Source organism: Triticum dicoccoides, chromosome 5B (genome assembly GCF_002162155.2).
Source record: "Triticum dicoccoides isolate Atlit2015 ecotype Zavitan chromosome 5B, WEW_v2.0, whole genome shotgun sequence".
Lineage (NCBI taxonomy): Eukaryota > Viridiplantae > Streptophyta > Magnoliopsida > Poales > Poaceae > Triticum > Triticum dicoccoides.
Genome location: NC_041389.1, coordinates 206,752,197 through 206,770,264, shown reverse-complemented (window position 1 = coordinate 206,770,264; position 18,068 = coordinate 206,752,197). Strand labels below are relative to the sequence as shown.

At 52.7% G+C, this 18,068-nt stretch overlaps 1 protein-coding gene across 1 annotated transcript in view; it reads right to left on the bottom strand.

Annotated features, from left to right (window-relative positions):
* Positions 1-1,285: 1,285 nt before the first annotated feature.
* LOC119308089 (deaminated glutathione amidase, chloroplastic/cytosolic-like) overlaps positions 1,286-18,068 on the bottom strand; it is a 35,973-nt gene continuing 19,190 nt past the window's right edge. Inside the window, exons 5-9 of the mRNA XM_037584200.1 lie at positions 3,208-3,320; positions 2,892-2,984; positions 2,410-2,512; positions 1,841-1,923; positions 1,286-1,748 (exon numbers count right to left, since the gene is read on the bottom strand). Coding sequence (XP_037440097.1) covers positions 1,707-1,748; positions 1,841-1,923; positions 2,410-2,512; positions 2,892-2,984; positions 3,208-3,320 — 434 coding nt within the window. The 3' untranslated portion in view covers positions 1,286-1,706. The remainder of the gene's footprint in view (positions 1,749-1,840; positions 1,924-2,409; positions 2,513-2,891; positions 2,985-3,207; positions 3,321-18,068) is intronic.

The window sequence follows — 18,068 nt, the reverse complement described above, 5'->3', positions numbered from 1 at the left end:
CAGGGGCTGTGGGTGTAACAATTGTATTGATGTCCTCATCAACACCTCAAGAACGAACTCCAGTGAGATATCATTCCTAGCGCCCGCCGCGTATGCCACCATGGATAACTGCAGCCGGCCTTCCAACCCCTCCATGGACTGGGTGCGGCGCACCAAGCAGAGCTCAGACGGGTCAAACTCCTCGTCCACAGGCAGCACCGGTCGCGGCACCGGGTGGCAAGGCCCGACCGGAGGCGGCGTGGGGAGGCGGGGCCAGACCGGTGGCACCGCGGCAGCCGCAGGGGGCGGCGGCGGGAGCGGAGCAGCGCTCCCGCCAACGCCCCACCCGAGCCGCGACTAGCAGGAGCAGATCCCATGCCCCGCGAGCCACCTTCTTGACGACAAGCCTCCGAAGCTCCTCTGGCGACGACGGGCTGCAGGGGCCGCTTGCAGACCCTGGATCCATGACCCGACAGCCCACACCTGAAGCAGACAATGTCATTGGTGCAATCCTTCCGGTAGTGCCCGTCCTGGAAGCAGCGGAAGCACAGGCCCACCATCTCCGGTGACACCTCGCGCGAAGGGGAGAAGCGTGGCGGCACGCGCTGCGGCTGCGCGGCCGGGTCATGGCGGCGCCGCCACTTGGCACGCCCAGACAGGGGAGGCCGCTCCCAGGGGACCAGCTGCAGGCCGTCGGCCATGCCCGCCGGTGGCCTAGACGAGGCCTCAGCCCCCTCCGAAGCGGTCGACGATGCCGAGCAGGACGAGAGACCCAAGCCAAACACAACGGGGCGCTCCCCCGCGGGGCGCGAGGTCGCCGAGTGCGAGTGCGGGCTGACGTCCATGGCGGGGAAGAGCGGGAAGGTGGCCGACGTGGCCAGAGTGGCGAGCGCCGGGGGAGGTGGACGCCGGCGTCGGAGTGACGCACGACGGGCTCAGGCACGGAGACGAGCGCGGAGCGAGACGAGATGGTCCGCCAAAATAAAGTAGTCACTTGTATATGAACACACTGAGAACTGATCATTCCATTGTCATCGAGGAGTTGGCAATTGTATCATAGATTGTTCGTGTCAACGGCGTCAGGTCTAGCTGAAACATTTTCCCCTTGTAGTTGTTCTAATCCCAGTGACTATCTCCAAGATCTTTTTAACCTTTCTGGTTCAACAAGCCCAATGGCCGATTATGATTATCTACCTCTTTTTTCCATATCTCACAAAAAGAAAAACATTTGTGGAATGTTCATCCCCAAATTGCCCTTTACATCTCTTCCACAGTAAAAGAACTACTCCAGCACATAAGAATAAAGTGACATAAAGTCATGAAAGTACTGCTACCATGCATTTGTACATGTCAACATACACACAAACATCAAATTCGCTGGATTTGGTTGAGCTTTTGGCTTAAAAGACCCTAAGGCCCAATCAAACACAACCTAAGCTGTTCCTAAGCTTTGGGTTTGGAACGGCTTCTGGTTTGTCTGGACCATAAGCAGAGATAGAAGCCATCTCAAACCAAGTCATAAGGTGCTCTGAGCCATGTTTGGATATGCCCTATTTACTAGATATGCTACTACAGTTGTAGCTTATTTAGTTCTATGACATGTCTCACTGGAAATCCCAATCGAACTGGACCATCTTGTGAACAAAATGACAGTTATTATACACAAAAGAAGAATCTCCGGAATGTGAGAATAAGAGCGGCGAAGCGTGCAAGACCACCTTCAACTATTATAGTGATGAGGATTTCCAGATGCTCTCAAACTTGCGGTGCTGCAAAACATAGGATAATTAAGCCATTACAGAAATACAGCTTCTGGAGTACTTGGACCGGAGCAAACAGATGGTACATGAGACATTATTACCTCAGAGATTGGCATTTTGGTTCGCACAGCCTCAACTTTTGACAAGTCGATATCTGCTACTGCAAATCCAGTGGACAGTCGATCTGTAGCAAAATTCAGATCATTTATCTAACAATAAAAAAGGGTACTAGTGGCAATACCTTGTAAAAGTAGTCCATAGAATATTATTTTAATAAAATGAATAAAAACGAACACAAAATTATCAGCATTACAAAATTGACGACTATTTTCCAGCACAACCATATGAAAGAAGCAAATACTGACAAGGAACTCAAGAGAAAGTCACTATTGATGATTCTTAACAGTTAAGATACAAAACATGAAAAGAACCCAATATAATCTTCCAAGTCACAAGAATCATAACTTAGTATGTACTCCCTCCGTTCCTAAATATTTGTCTTTTTAGAGATTTCAAATGGACTATCACATACGGATGTATATAGACATATTTTATAGTGTAGATTCACTCATTTTGCTCCGTATATAGTCACTTGTTGAAATCTCTAGAAAGACAAATATTTAGGAACGAAGGGAGTAACAGCTAAGTATAACAAAGTGAAAAGCCGTACCTGGAAGTCGAGCTATAACTGTTCCCCATGGGTCAATAACTATAGAATCGCCGTAGCTTTCTCTTTTCTCATTGTGTTTTCCAGCTTGAGCCGCAGCAATAACCTAAGAAATATTGGAAAAGTGTTTTTAAGCTGCCTAACTTCGAAAGTCAACTAAACAATTTTCATATTTTACTGAATTCCACATAAAGCAAAAGCTTTTGAAATATAAGCATAGCTCACTTGTTCTGAATCTGCAATCAGAGGCATATATATGGTGGATTAACAAGTAGCTCATGTACCAACTATTCACCTCCACTGATGTGATGAGATTTGCACATGTGTTTCATGTGTAAAATTACAAATACAGTAGGTATCTGTACTAATAGTCTAGCATTAACTTCTACATTATCGTATCTCATGTTGCCAAGTGTCAACTATACGAAACAACTAAACCTACATGCAAAAGTCCATGGGCAGCGAGAAGGATTAGATTTACGTACATAACATTGTGTCTCAATTGCACGAGCACGAAGGAGAATTTCCCAGTGTGCTTCCCCAGTTACCTTTGTGAATGCAGATGGTACGAGCAAGACCTAAAAAAAGATGAAATGTTAAGAAAAGATTCGAAAACTAAGAAATTTCCTGAACAATCTAAAGGGTATGAGTGTATGATGAATAACAACTTAATACAAGGCTATCTTAAATACACCCTCTGTTCCTAAATGTAAGACGTTTTGGCAGTTCAGCTTAAACTGCCAAAACATCTTATATATTTAAAAACAGACGTTTTGGCAGTACAGTGGCATACACAATCACCTGAGCTTGATGCTTAAAACGCAAACATTGGTAAAGCTCTGGAAATCTCAAATCATAGCAAACAGTAAGGCCCAATCGTCCAAAAGGGCTATCCACCGCTACGACGGTATCACCTGATAAGTGAGTAAACATAGAATGAGAAATCACATATAAATCTGTGAACTAGAACTCAATCGAAGAATCTCCAGGTAATGTTATAACACTGTTGAATCCCTTCCACAGTCAGGTCAATCCATATTCGGCTGCCAGTGTGTTTTCAAAGAAAAACATCTTGGTGGGTTGCACGTACAAAAAATTGCAAATTTTCCTTGCACAGTTTCCTAATGATCCAAGAAAATTTGAAGGCTACTGGATATGTTATCTTTCCTACTTATAAAGGTTGGAGTTGGTGGTGAGTTCACATGTGGGACAACCAACCTTCAACAATAAACGAATGCAACAATAAACGAATGCACCCATACCCACATGTGAGACCAACAATTCTTCACCAATAAACAAATGCACCTCTGCCCACATGTCGGACCAACAACCTTTACCAATAATCAAATGCACCCCCACCCACATGGGACCAAAAACCTTCCAAAACATAAATAAATGTACTTTACTCACATATGAGACCTACCACCAATAAACAACTACATTACCACTTTTATGCGAGATCAACACTTAAAGAAAGAGCACATAACAAATGCAAAAATGCAACTCCAACTCAAAATAATGCCCTTGTTTTTAGTTTCTTCCTAACCAATTTTTCCCGGTTCTATATGGTTCCATATCACAGAATTGTGAGAGTGGACAAATTGCAATTCCAAAGCGACGATATCCATTGTCCTACCATTGTGCCTTGTGCTGTCAGCTTACTAATTGTCTATTCCCACATGCTTCAACTTTCAACATTCGAAATGTTGAAGGATGGCTCCGCTCCGCTCCCCCCTTCCACCTAGCTCCGCCTAGCCCTCCTCCCCCACCAGCCTCGCTGCCGCCGCCGCCCCCTCCGAGCCCTCGCCCCGGCCCCACCGAACCTTCCTCCTCCACCAGCCCCACCGTCGTCCCCTCCAAGCCCCGGCCCAAGCGCCGCACAGCCACCAAGCCCTCCCCGCACCCCAGCCCTGCGGCCATGGCGTCCTCTGGTGCTGACCCTGTCGACCGCCGAGCGTCCTCTGAAACCAAGCAGGCGGCCTGCCAAGACCCGCCTCGGCCCACGCTCGGAGGTGCACCGCGTCACCAATGGCGCCGCGGTCGACGCCGACGGCTTCCAACAACCAAGACGACCCAACCACCGCCGCCCCCGTTCGGATGCCACGCCCAGCCCTCCGCCGCTCCGCCGCCGCAGCCCCTCCCCTGAGGAGGTCGCCGGCCTATGCTTCCGTTGCCTGGACCACCGCCATCGCGTGCGCGACTGCACCAATGACATCCGGTTCAGACGCTGCCTCACCTCCGGCCACGACTCCCGCTCCTGCGACGGTCTACGCCTTAGGAACAGCAGGGGCCGCGCCAGCCCACCGCCGCGCGGCCCCAGCCACGCCCCCTCCTCCTCCCGCTGCCCAGATGGTCCTTGAGCCCGTGTGAGTCATCATGGCGCACTCGGTCGAGATGGAGGAGGCCAAGCAGGTGCTTGCCCGCGCAATGCTGGCCTCCATCACCGGCAACAAGCCACCCGTGTCCACAGCCGAGGTCTCCGACCTGCTCATCAGCTCGCTCGAGCTCTCGGAGGGTGACTTCACGGTCCACGAGCACCACCCTGAGGATTTCCTTATCCTCTTCTCCTCCCACACCACCAAATGCCGCCTCGACGGCGACACTTCATCAACACGCCGCGCTTCTCCCTCTCACTCCGGCCATGGAGCAAGCTCGCCCACGCCGGCTCTGGCGTGTTCGAATGCCGCGTTGAGCTAGAACTCCGCGGCATTCCAGCCCAAGCCTGGCACCTGTCAACGGCGGAGCACATCTTGAGGGAGAGTTGCTGGATCGAGCGTCTGCATCCTCGCACGCGCTCGTGAGACGATCTGGCCACCTTCCTGCTATCCGGCCTCACGCACAACCTCGCCCACATCCGTCGCGCTGCCATCGTCGAGCAGGTTCCCTCGCGCATATGCTCCGAAGCGCCGACCATCAGGACACTCACGTTCCCCATTTCTGTGGTGATCACGCGCGCCGACATGATCTAGGCCCCCACCACCGGTGTCCAGGCCAACAATGACCGCGACAGGAATGGCGCCGGTAACCCACCAGGCCCAGACCAAAGGACCTGGCCGTGGACGCGCCCGCCGAGGCGGCCACAAGCGACGGAGGACCGATGCACAGCCAGGCGGGCGTGCGGATGGCATGGTCGTCAATTCGCTGGGCTGGCATGCAGGCGACCGCTCCGGCCGCATCGATGGGGTGAACACGGCCTCCTCCTGGCCCGCTCCGGCCGGCGCGGCGGCGTGGCCGCCCGCGCCCACCCCAAGGAACAGCATGCTGCCATGGCCAGGTCAGAGGGGCCCACCCAATCTCGTCGCCGCTCCAGAAAAAGAAGAGGCAAGAGAAGGCAAAGGCACTTTTTTGGCATGGACCAGGCGCGCAAGGTTGCGACCGCCACAGGAGATGCCAGGGTTGGGGCCACCACGCCTGCTGGCGAGACATCATTGGCTGTAGGGCCATCAGAAGCCTCCAGAGATTCAAACCCCGCCCCATCCCACGAGCCCGAGGATGATCCTGTTGGGCCAACCGCTGGCTCCCATGATCCGATGGCTTGTCGGGACCTGGCCACTCTGAGCGAGGTGCCAGACTCGCAGCCTGAGGAGCCAGCCGAGCAAACCGCCTTGTCGGGACAAAGCGATGATGTGCACACGTCCTCCCCGCCAGCGGGACCCAGCGCACACGCTGACCAGTCCACACAGCCCCACCCTCGCGATGCGCCAGGCGGGGAGACGCGCGAGGCCACTACCCCTGCCAGCTCGACAGGCCCTGCAGCTCCAGCTGATGGGCCGTCGCTGCCACCCTCCCCATCGAGTCCCCATTGCAGCTGTTGGACCACCGTTGCCACCCTCCCATCAAGAGGCCCCATTGCAATTTTGCAGCGGGGTCAAGCCCAACACGCGACGCCAGGGAGGCCCAACGACGTCCCCACCACAGCAGCAACCTCCGCAGCCGCATGCACCACCCCTGGTCCGCACCAGCTGCGCCTGATCGCTTCACTTCCCCGCTCATCACTCTCCGCCGCACTCCTAGCCGCGTCGCGCCGCAGCGATCATGGACGTTGGGCGAATTCCTAGCCGCCGCCACTAAGCAGGTGTGTGCGGCGTTGCCGACACCTGGGAAACGGCCGCGTCGCCCGCTTAACTTCTCCCCTCGACGCGGGCGCTCAGCATCTGCCACCCCTGCGGGGCTACCGCCTACCGCCGAGCGAAGAGCGCGGGTGCAACTTCTCCGCACGCTGGGGATCGTGGGCACCAACCAAAAGATAACAGCGGCCGAGATGAAGATTTATGAGGGAATGTTCGCGGTGCCCATCCCATTGGTGGTGATCAAGGCCATCGCAACCCTGGTTTGATCGTGAGATCCCAGCGTGTCTCGCCTCATCGCCAACCATCTCGGCGCGCGTCGATGGCACAGACGAGAACTAGACCCGACCGGCTGCCTAATCGTTGATCCCGTTTCCATGGATCACGGCCTGAAGGTTGTAGTTTGGAATGTGCGCGGTCTCAATGCGCGCCCGGCGCACCGCCATTAGATCGTTACTGGACACCACTGGGGCATCGATTGTCCGCTTGCAGGAGACTAAAATGGCATTGATCTGTTCGTCTGTTGTCCTTGACACACTTGGACCGGAATTTGGCGATTACACCTACCTCCCGACGCTGGGCACACGAGGCGGCATCCTCCTGGCGTGGAAGAGCAGGGCCGTGACTATCACGGACCCGGTGTTCACCACCAATGCGATCACGGGCAAGGTGGCCACAGCACCAGCGCGCCTTGGTGGCTGACAATCGTATACGGACCCCAGGATGACGCGGATAAGATCTCGTTCCTACAGGAGTTGCGTGAGATCCGTGAGGATTGCACTGGCCCTTGGATGCTATGTGGGGACTTTAACCTCATCTATCGCGCGGAGGACAAGAGCAGCGGCGGGTGAACCGGCGCATGATGGGAAGGTTCCGTCACGTCATTAATGACCTCGCCCTGAAGGAGATATACCTCAACGGACGCCGTTTCACATGGTCTAACGAGCAATCACCACCGACTCTGGTGCACCTGGACCGTGTGCTATGCTCGTCCGATTGGGAGGATGCACATGCCAACTGCCATCTGCGTTGCCTTGCGTCGGTCGTATCGGACAACTGCTCCCTCCTGTTGGAATGCTCACCCACACCGACGGCCCATCGGCGCTTCCACTTCAAGGAATACTGGCTGAGCCTCGACGGGTTCCACGACACGGTCGCTGCAGCTTGGGGGGCTCAGTCCACGACCCCGACCCCTTCCGACGTCTTGTGCTGCGCCTACAGGCCACAGCTCAACGACTCACAAGTTGGAGCGCCAAGACCACTGGCAATATCCGAGAAAAGATGGCCATCTCCCGTGAACTCATCCTGCGCTTCAACAAGGCCATGAAGGACCGCGTGCTCTCGCCGCCGGAGGATTGGCTGCGCAAGCAGATCAAGATCGCTTACCTCGGCCTTGCCTCCATGGAGCGAACTATCGCCAGGCAACGATCACGCATCGCCAATCTCAAGGACGGAGACGCCAACACCAATTTCTTCCACCGACAGTGCTCCTACCGCCGGCAGAAGAACCGCATGCACAACATCACCGTCGACGGGCAAGTGCTCACCAGCCACGAGCAGATGGCTCAAGAAGCCTTCACGCACTTCGACGGCTTGCTCGGCACCGCCGTTGACAGGGACCACATGCTGGACCTGTCGCAACTCATCGAGCCAACTGATCTGGCGTGCCTCAACGCGCCACTCAGCCTGGAAGAGATCTGGGACGTAATAAAGCACATGCCGCCCCGCAAGGCGCCGGGGCCCGACGGATTCACTGCAAAATTTCTCCGGGCGTGTTGGAGCATCATCAAACAGGACCTGCTCGACGGCTTCCAGCTACTGTTCGATATGCGCGGGCGCGGCTTCAGCAAACTGAACCAAGCGCTCCTGACACTACTGCCCAAGCAAGCTGACGCCCATCAACTTGGTGACTACCGGCCGATCTGCCTTATCCATCTTGTGGCTAAGATCTTCGCCAAGGCCCTATCGCTGCGCCTCACCCCCAAACTGGACAGCCTGGTGAGCCGCATCTAAAATGCGTTCATCGCTGGCCGGAGCCTCCACGACAATTTCGTCCTCGTCAGGCAATCACTACGACTGCTGCACCAACTGGGAGCTCCGAGGATTATGATCAAGCTCGACCTAACACATGCCTTTGACTCCCTTTCATGGCCTTTCCTCTTCGAGGTTTTGCGCCAATATGGATTTGCCGATCGCTTCAGGGAGTGGATCGCAATCCTCCTGTCCACGGCCAGCACTTGAGTCATGCTCAACGGAGAACCCGGCCCTCTGATCTGGCACCGTTGCGGGCTGCGCCAGGGAGACCCTATATCACCGCAGCTCTTCTTGCTCGCCGTCGACACCCTCGGTCGCCTCATGCGGAGTAAATAGCATAAAGCTACTACTTTACGGGTTAGGGTTCCAAAAAACTACTGAATTTGTTTTTTTCGCTGATAACTACCAAGTCAAGGGTTGGTTGTTTCAAAAAAAACCAAATCCTCTTTGTTAAAAAATTAAACATGTTTATGACAGGTCGGGCCCGCCACTAAACGCACCGTTCGGTTGACCGTTTGTTTTGTTAGAGTTATAATATAAGTCATGTACCCCTTTGTATTTATCCCGTTGTATAAGGGGTTTCCTGCATATGTTCCACACCTGTACATGTATATATATCGGCCTATGGCCTCATGGGAATACAAGTTGCATATTGCTAACATGGTATTAGAGCCTTAGGGTTTCTTTTTTTAGCACGCGCAACTCGTGCTCTCGATCCAATCTCCCGTCCACGCAGCCGCCGCCCTTCGTCTCTTGGCCGGCGCTGCTCTCCGGTGCCTTCACCACCGCAGGTCCGCCCAAGCGATCCCGTCAGCAGCTCCCGTCAGCAGGTCCGCCCGAGCGATCCCGAGCGATCTCCTTCCGGACGACCGCTTCATCCCCGCGCCCCGAGCCGACGGTGGACAAGGCTGCTCCAGATCCATCGATCCCGTCAGCAGCTCCCGTACAACCGCTTCCCATCGATCCATCGATCTACTTCCGGCCGACCGCTCCAGATCCATCGAGGTGGCGCAGTTCGAGGGGTTCGAGGGCTCCACGATCTACTTCCCGGACGACCGCTTCGACAAGGCTGCAGTCTCGTTCCCAGCCGGCCCCAAGCGACGAGGCCCTGATCTCCTGCTCCCGCTGATCTCTGCCTAAAAAAAATGTCTGCTGCATCGGGCTATGTTGTTGTCCCTCGCTGTCCGGTGATCTTCGATGGTACTAACTACACTGAGTTCACTGGCTTCATGCGCATTCACATGCGTGGCATCCGTCTCTGGGGTGTTCTTTATGGCGAGGTCTGCTGTCCGCCACGTCCGGTTCCTCTGGTGGCTCCTATTCCGCCGACTCCACCGGTTCTTCCTCCGGATGCTAATCAGGCCGCCAAGGATGCGGCTAAGCTTGCTGATGAGGCTGCTGATCGTGCTTATGATGAGAGGGTTTTGGCTTATGAGGAGGCTCTTCAGACGTATCATGGTGCTCTGTCTGTTTACACCCGTGGCTTGATGATGATGCTCGTGCTGCAGCTGTTCTCACTGCTAGTGTTCTGCCTCAGTTTGCTTCTGAGTTTCTGGGTCTTCCTACTGTCTTTGAGATGTGGACCCGTCTTCGTCAGCGCTATCAGCCCTCTGGTGATGCCTTATACCTTTCTGTGGTCCGTCAGGAGCATGCTCTTCAGCAGGGTGACTCTACTGTTGATGACGTCCATGCACAGAGTTCTGCTATCTGGCGCCAGCTTGATTCTCTCCGCAGTGCTGGTTGTCGTACCTGCCCCTGTTGCCAGGCTGTCCAGGCCAATTTGGAGTTTCATCGCGTCTATGAGTTCCTGTCTCGGCTCCGTAAGGAGTTTGAGCCCCGGCGTGCTCAGTTGTTTGCTCGTGGCCGTATTTCTCTCATGGAGGCGCTTTCTGAGATTCGTGCTGAGGAGACTCGCTTACGTGGTGCTGGTTTGCTGGAGGTTCCCTCTGTGCTCGCTACTCGTGCTCCTACGCCACCTGCTGCACCGACCCCTTCTCGCTCGAGTGCTCCGCCGCTCTTGCCCACTCCTTCTGGAGGCTCAGGTCGCCCCCGTCCACATTGCGACTATTGCAACAATGATGGTCATCTTGAGTCTCAGTGCTACACGAAGAAGAAACACCTGCGCAAGGCGCGATCATCATCTTCAGGAACTTCATCATCTACCTCGACAGCTTCAGCCATTGCTTTGACTGAGCAGGATATTCTGAGACTTAAGCGGCTGCTCGCGGCTTCAGGTTCTTCCTCGACGGGTACTGCTGGTTCTGTGACTGATGCTTCCCGCACTGAGCAATCACCCTCTACACAGTCAGGTACATCCCCATGGGTTCTGAACTCTGGAGCTTCTTTTCATATGTCTTCTCATTCTTCCACTTTGTCCTCTCTTCGATCACTGGATTCTCCTGTTCATGTCTTCACTGCTGATGGTACTCCACTTTCTGTTGCTAGTAGAGGCAATCTTACCACTCCTTATTCTGTTCCTGATGTTGCTCATGTTCCTCGACTTACCATGAATCTGTTTTCTGCTGGTCAACTTACTGATTCTGGTTGTCGCGTCATCCTTGACGTTGACTCTTGTTCTGCCCAGGACCGTCGCACGCACACTCTGGTTGGGGCTGGCCCTCGCCGCCGTGATTCTCAGGGTCTTTGGGAGTTGGACTGGCTTCATGTTCCTTCCGCTGCCACCACCATCGCCAGTTCTTCCGCTTCTGTCGCCTCCGTTACTGGTTCCTTCCAGCAGTGGCATCATCGACTTGGTCATCTGTGTGGTTCTCGGTTGTCTTCTTTAGTTCGTCGAGGTCTTCTGGGGTCTGTCTCAGGAGATGTCTCTTTAGAGTGTTAGGGTTGTCATCTTGGCAAGCAGATTCAGTTACCATATTCACATAATGAGTCAGTGTCCAAGCGTCCTTTCGATTTAGTCCATTCTGATGTATGGGGTCCGGCCCCTTTCGCTTCGAAAGGTGGTCATAAATACTATATTATTTTCATAGATGATTTCTCTCGTTACACATGGCTTTATTTCATGACTTCTCGTTCTGAGGTGTTGTCTATTTATAAGCGTTTTGCTGCCATGGTTCATACTCAGTTCTCTTCACCCATTCGTGTTTTTCGTGCTGACTCCGCTGGCGAGTATATCTCTAAGATATTGCGTGGTGTTCTTGCTGAGCAAGGGACTCTCTCTCAATTCTCTTGTCCTGGTGCTCATGCTCAGAATGGTGTGGCTGAGCGAAAGCATCGACATCTTCTTGAGACGGCTCGTGCATTGATGATTGCTGCCTCTCTCCCGCCTCATTTTTGGGCTGAGGCCGTCTCCACATCCACCTATCTTATCAATATACAGCCTTCCGCTGCTCTACAGGGTGGTGTTCCTTTCGAGCGACTTTTTGATCGTTTTTCCGATTATTCGATGCTTCGCTCGTTTGGTTGTGTTTGCTATGTTCTTCTTGCCCCTCGCGAACGCACCAAACTGACTGCTCAGTCTGTTGAGTGTGTCTTCTTAGGCTACAGTGATGAGCATAAGGGCTATCGTTGTTGGGATCCTATCGGTCGTCGGATGCGTATCTCTCGAGACGTGACTTTTGATGAGTCTCGTCCCTTCTACCCACGCCCATCTTCCTCGACTTTTTCAGTGCAGGATATCTCTTTCCTCACTTTTCCTGACTCACCTATCACCCCCGTCGAGCCTGTACCTCTCCGTTCCACTTCCTCTCCTTCTCCACCTCTAGTTGATTTGCAACCACCATCCTCCCCGGTCTCCTTGCCTAGCATGTCACCGGGTTCTCCACCTTCATCTCCGGTGACTTCCTCCCCGGTCTCCTCTCCCAGCATGTCACCGGATTCTACACCTTCATCTCCGGTGACTTCTTCGTCGCCACCCCCCGATTCTACCTTGACGATTCCTCCTTCTATTATTCCATCTTTTCCTCAGCATTACACTCGTCGTCCACGACCAGTCGATGCCTCTGTGGATGAGTCGTCATCTTCCTCTCAGCCTACTTATGGCCTGCGTTCTCGTCCTCGTCCGCCTGTTGATCGCTTTGGATCTCCCACCGCTGGTGCTGCTGTTCTTGAGCCGACTTCTTATCATCAGGCTGTTGTTCATCCTGAATGGCAGTTTGCGATGGCAGAGGAGATTGCTGCTCTTGAACGCACTGGTACCTGGGATCTTGTTTCTCTTCCTCCCGGAGTCCGTCCGATCACTTGTAAGTGGGTCTACAAGGTTAAGACTCGCTCCGATGGTTCTCTTGAGCGTCACAAAGCTCGTCTTGTGGCTCATGGTTTTCAGCAGGAGCACGGTCGTGATTATGACGAGACTTTTGCTCCTGTGGCCCATATGACCACTGTTCGTACACTTCTTGCCGTTGCCTCTGCACGCTACTGGTCTATATCTCAGCTTGATGTTAAGAATGCCTTTCTTAATGGTGAGCTGCGTGAGGAGGTCTACATGCAGCCACCACCTGGGTATTCTGTTCCTGATGGCATGGTATGTCGTCTTCGTCGCTCTCTCTATGGCCTTAAGCAAGCCCCCCGCGCCTGGTTTGAGCGCTTTGCCTCTGTGATCACTGCTGCTGGTTTTTCCGCAAGTGCTCATGATCCAGCATTGTTTATTCACCTTTCTCCTCGTGGTCGGACTCTTCTTCTTCTCTATGTTGATGACATGATCATCACGGGGGATGACCCCGAGTATATTGCCTTTGTAAAGGCCCGTCTTAGTGAGCAGTTTCTTATGTCTGATCTTGGACCTCTTCGCTACTTTCTTGGGATTGAAGTCTCTTCTACCTCTGATGGCTTTTTTATATCCTAGGAAAAGTATATCCAGGATCTTCTTGCTCGTGCTGCTCTTACTGACGAGCGCGTTGTTGAGACTCCTATGGAGCTCAATGTTCACCTCCGTGCTACTGATGGTGATCCTCTCCCTGACCCGACGCATTATCGTCATCTTGTTGGCAGTCTTGTCTATCTAGCTGTCACTCATCCGGACATCTCTTATCCGGTTCATATTCTGAGTCAGTTTGTCTCTGCTCCCACCTCGGTTCACTATAGTCATCTCCTTCGTGTTCTCCGATATCTTCGAGGCACGATCTCTCACCGTCTATTCTTTCCTCGCTCCAGTTCTTTACAGCTTCAGGCCTATTCGGATGCTACGTGGGCTAGTGATCCTTCAGATCGCCGTTCACTTTCTGCTTACTGTGTTTTTCTTGGTGGTTCTCTCATTGTCTAGAAGACGAAGAAACAGCTTGCAGTTTCCCGTTCGAGTGCCGAGGCTAAGTTGCGAGCAATGGCTCTTTTGACGGCAGAGGTGACTTGGTTACGGTGGTTACTTCAGGATTTGGGTGTTTCTGTCACTACACCGACTCTGCTCTTATCTGACAGTACAGGTCCTATCAGCATTGCACGCGATCCTGTGAAGCATGAGCTCACCAAGCATATTGGTGTTGATGCTTTCTATGTGCGCGCTGGTGTGCAGGATCAGGTTATTGCTCTTCAGTATGTGCCTTCCGAGTTACAGTTGGCGGATTTCCTGACGAAGGCCCAGACTAGAGCACAACATGGCTTTTATCTCTCCAAACTCAGTGTTGTTCATCCACCATGAGTTTGAGGGGGGGTGTTAGAGTTATAATATAAGTCATGTACCCCTTTGTATTTATCCCGTTGTATAAGGGGTTTCCTGCATATGTTCCACACCTGTACATGTATATATATCGGCCTATGGCCTCATGGGAATACAAGTTGCATATTCCTAACATGTTTGACCGTTAACTGACATGTGGGGGCCACATGCCAGTGTCTGAAAAAGCAATCAGGTCCCTGGAAATTTTCTAAAAAAGCAATCAGGTCCCAGGAAGTTCTCAAAAAAAACAATCAGGTCCTCCGGCGCACCCGCCATGGCCGCGATGCCACCTCCTCCGGGCCGACGCCGTGCACCGCCTGCGGCCGGCGAGCCGCGCCCGCAGTGGCCAGATCCACGCCGCCCCTCGCCCGTGGCCACCGCCACGCCGCCCTCGCCTGTGTGCGCCGGCGGCCACGCCCTGCCTTTCCTGCCTGCATGCGGCCAACGCAAACGGCCTGCACGTTGCTGGACTGCGCACCTCCCGCCGCCAAGGACGAGGCCGGCCTCTGGAATGCCTCCTCGTCGCCAACTCCACCACCATGAGCTCCGGCGAGCACCTTTAGCGACCATGGGGAGGCTGGGGAGGGGAGGGAGGAAGAAGAAAGAGAAGAGGGAAAGAGAAGAGGAAGACCAAACCGACATGTGGACCCCACATGTCAGTTAACGGTCAACACACAGTCAAATAGACGGAATGTTTAGGTGCGGGCCCGACCTGTCATAAACAGGTTTAATTTTTAAGCAACGGGCATTTGGGGTTTTTTGAAACAACCGACCCCCGAGTTGGTAGTTATCAGCGAAAAATTTAAAACCAGAAGTTTTTTGGAACCCTAGCCTGTAAAGTAGTAGTTTTATGCTATTTACTCCCTCATGCGGCGTGCCCTCCAGGAAGGCATCCTGCAACAATTGCACCCTCGGTGCGACATCCCGGCGATCTCACTCTACGCCGACGACGTGATGCCCTTTTGCCATGCCACACCCGGGGATGTCGCAGTCAAAGGGATACTCCACCTGTTCGGCATGGCCTCTGACCTACAGGTGAACTATGCCAAGAGTTCGGCCACGGTTTTTCATGGCACCGATGCGACCACGAAACTGATAGAGCAGCTGGGATGCCCGGTTGCGAACCTTCGCATCAAATATCTCGGCATCCCGCTGACGACGCGCCGTCCCTCTGCTGCCATGCTGCAACCCCTCGTCGACTCGGTGGCAGGGCAGCTTCCAGCGTGCAAGGCGTGGCTGATGAATAGAGCCGGGCGACTGGCCATGGTGAGATCAGTGCTAAGTGTCATCCCCGTCCATCAAATGCTGGCGCTAGCGCCCCCAAAGAAAACCCTACAACAAATCAAGAGGATCCAGCGAGGGTTTTTCTCTGGGCAGGACGCCCAGCTGCAAACAGGGGACACTGTCACGTCAACTGGCGACATGTTTGCCGTCCGATCGAATATGGCGGACTTGGAGTTCGCGACCTGGAGCGCGCCGGGTTGGCACTGCGCTTGCGTTGGCTCTGGTTTGCCCGCATGGACAGCGAGCGCGCGTGGCAGGGTCTAGACCTGCAGTTCACCGCCGATGAGCGAGCCCTTTTCTTCGCATTCACATCCATGGTGCTTGGAGACGGCTCCACTGCCCTTTTCTGGGAGGACCGATGGTTGCACGGGTAGTCCGTCCGAGAGATCGTGCCCCTGCTCTACCAGTGTCTCCCAAGTGACGCCGCAAGTCGACAACTGTGGCTGTCGGCCTCGACAGGAACGCGTGGGCGCGCGACATTCATGGCACCCTCGGGGTCCACGAGATCGGGCAATACCTGCTGCTGTGGCAGGACGTACACTCTCCAACGAGCCGGACAAGCTGCGCTAGAAATGGTCTACAAACGGGATTTACTCCACGCACTCATGGTACTTGGCCACTTTCCAGGAATCGACTGCCTGCCGCTCCTGGAAGCTCATTTGGAAGAGCTGGGCGCCACCGCTGGTGAAATTTTTTCACTGGTTGGCTAACCAAGACCGATGTTGGACCGTAGGCAGGCTTGCTCTGCCTCCTTTGCGACCAAGCGCCCGAGATGATCCGGCACCTACTGCTCGCGTGCCCCTTTGCCCGTCAGACATCGCACGCAACCCTGGCATGGCTGCGCATCCCGGCCCCTGTCCCGAAGCACGAGGCCAACCTCATGGACTGGTGGTTGCGCGCGAAGGAGGCCATGCCACTAGGATTGCGCAAAGCCCTGCAGTCCGTCGCCCTACTAGTGCCGTGGATGCTCTGGAAACACAGAAATGATTGTGTCTTCGAGCACGCGAGACCATCCTCTGAACAGATGCTGGACAAGATCAAGGCAGAGATCAGCTGCTGGGCCACAGCAGGGGCCCAAGGACTGAAGGTCGTCTTGCCACAATCATGGGATGTCCACTGATCCTAGCGCCTGCTATGTAATTCCCGCCTCCTAGGAGGATTGTACTTGTACACCCCATCTTTTCAATGAAATGAAACACAAAGGTCTTTTGCGTTTTCTCGAAAAAAACATTCGAAATGTTGTGTCTTGCAATGATAGCTTAAGATTCTCCAATGCCCACCGTATGATTTTTCATAGTATTTCTGTTCTTTTTAATTGTAAACTATGCGCAAAGGCTTCATGACATAATATTTTGATGACTTTCTAAGACAGTGACTGCACTCGTATTTTATAATTTCGTAGCAACACACGGGCGTCGTGCTAGTTTGTATAAGAGTTGGACTTTTGGAAAGACAATATAAGAAGGTCCCTACCCAGCCTCATATATGCGAATTGTGAGCGGCATCAAAAAAAGGCAGAGGAATATGGGGTAGACCACAAACCTTAAATTCCTAACAGTGTTCTCTTGCATCTATGGGGTAAAACAGAGCATGGACGGTTGCATATGTACAAAGTTATTATCGACAGAATGTCTTCCTAAAATGGCATCCGCTCGCTGATGGACAATTTGCGTCTGCATATATGCAGAATAGTATTGCTTCTGTTGTTATAATATCTGAAGCTGCAAAAATATGCTTCACAACTACGTATATCATAGATTTCGATAAGAGCAATCTGAATACATGTGATACATAGTTCATTCACAATATAGATTTCGATAAAATCAATCTGGAAACATGTGTATAATTAGTTCACTCCCTCGGGATAACTTCAAATGTCAAATGCATACAATTCCAAAGCCGGACTCCAACCCGACTCAATAGCCAAGACTAACGGACTTTGAACTAAGCCAAGTCCACAACCAAGGTCATGTACAATGCAAGGTGTTTTAAAAAATAAACCAGCTTTACCTTAAGCACGGTGCATATTTGTGGGGAGCAAATGTGTCTAGAAAATAAACCGGCTTTACCTTGAGAATCGGTACTTATTTCTAGAGAGCAGATGCTTAACTACGCAACCCAGCTATAGATATAAGCACTGATGTTTCCACAAAAATTGGATTATCCCCAGCGCTATATATATAAGCACTGATGCTTCCACAAAAATTGGATTATTTAACGAAACACCTCTGTACGCAGCTTGCATTGTTGTAAATATGGACCACTTTTTTCTTATCTTGTATTACATTATTTAAAATATGTACTTTTAGTGATCTAAACGCTCTTATATTTCTTTACCGAGGGAGTAATTCATTACAAGTGGGTGAAATACTGCCTTCTCTTAAATACTACTCCCCGCGATCCAAAATAAGTGTCGTGGTTTTAGTTCAAATTTGAACTAAAATCACCTCACTTATTTTGGATTGGAGGGAGTAGTTTTTTCTTTGAAAAATGAACTCCAAGGGACTGACCAGCAAATCTTGACATTGACGAAGTGACCATGGACACATTGTACTTAACAGGTACACCATACCGCTAAAAAATGCGATCACACATGCCGAGTTTAGGACTAGGGGGGTAGATTCTTTCACAAGGAATCTAGCCACTTGTGAAATGCTCAATTCGCATCT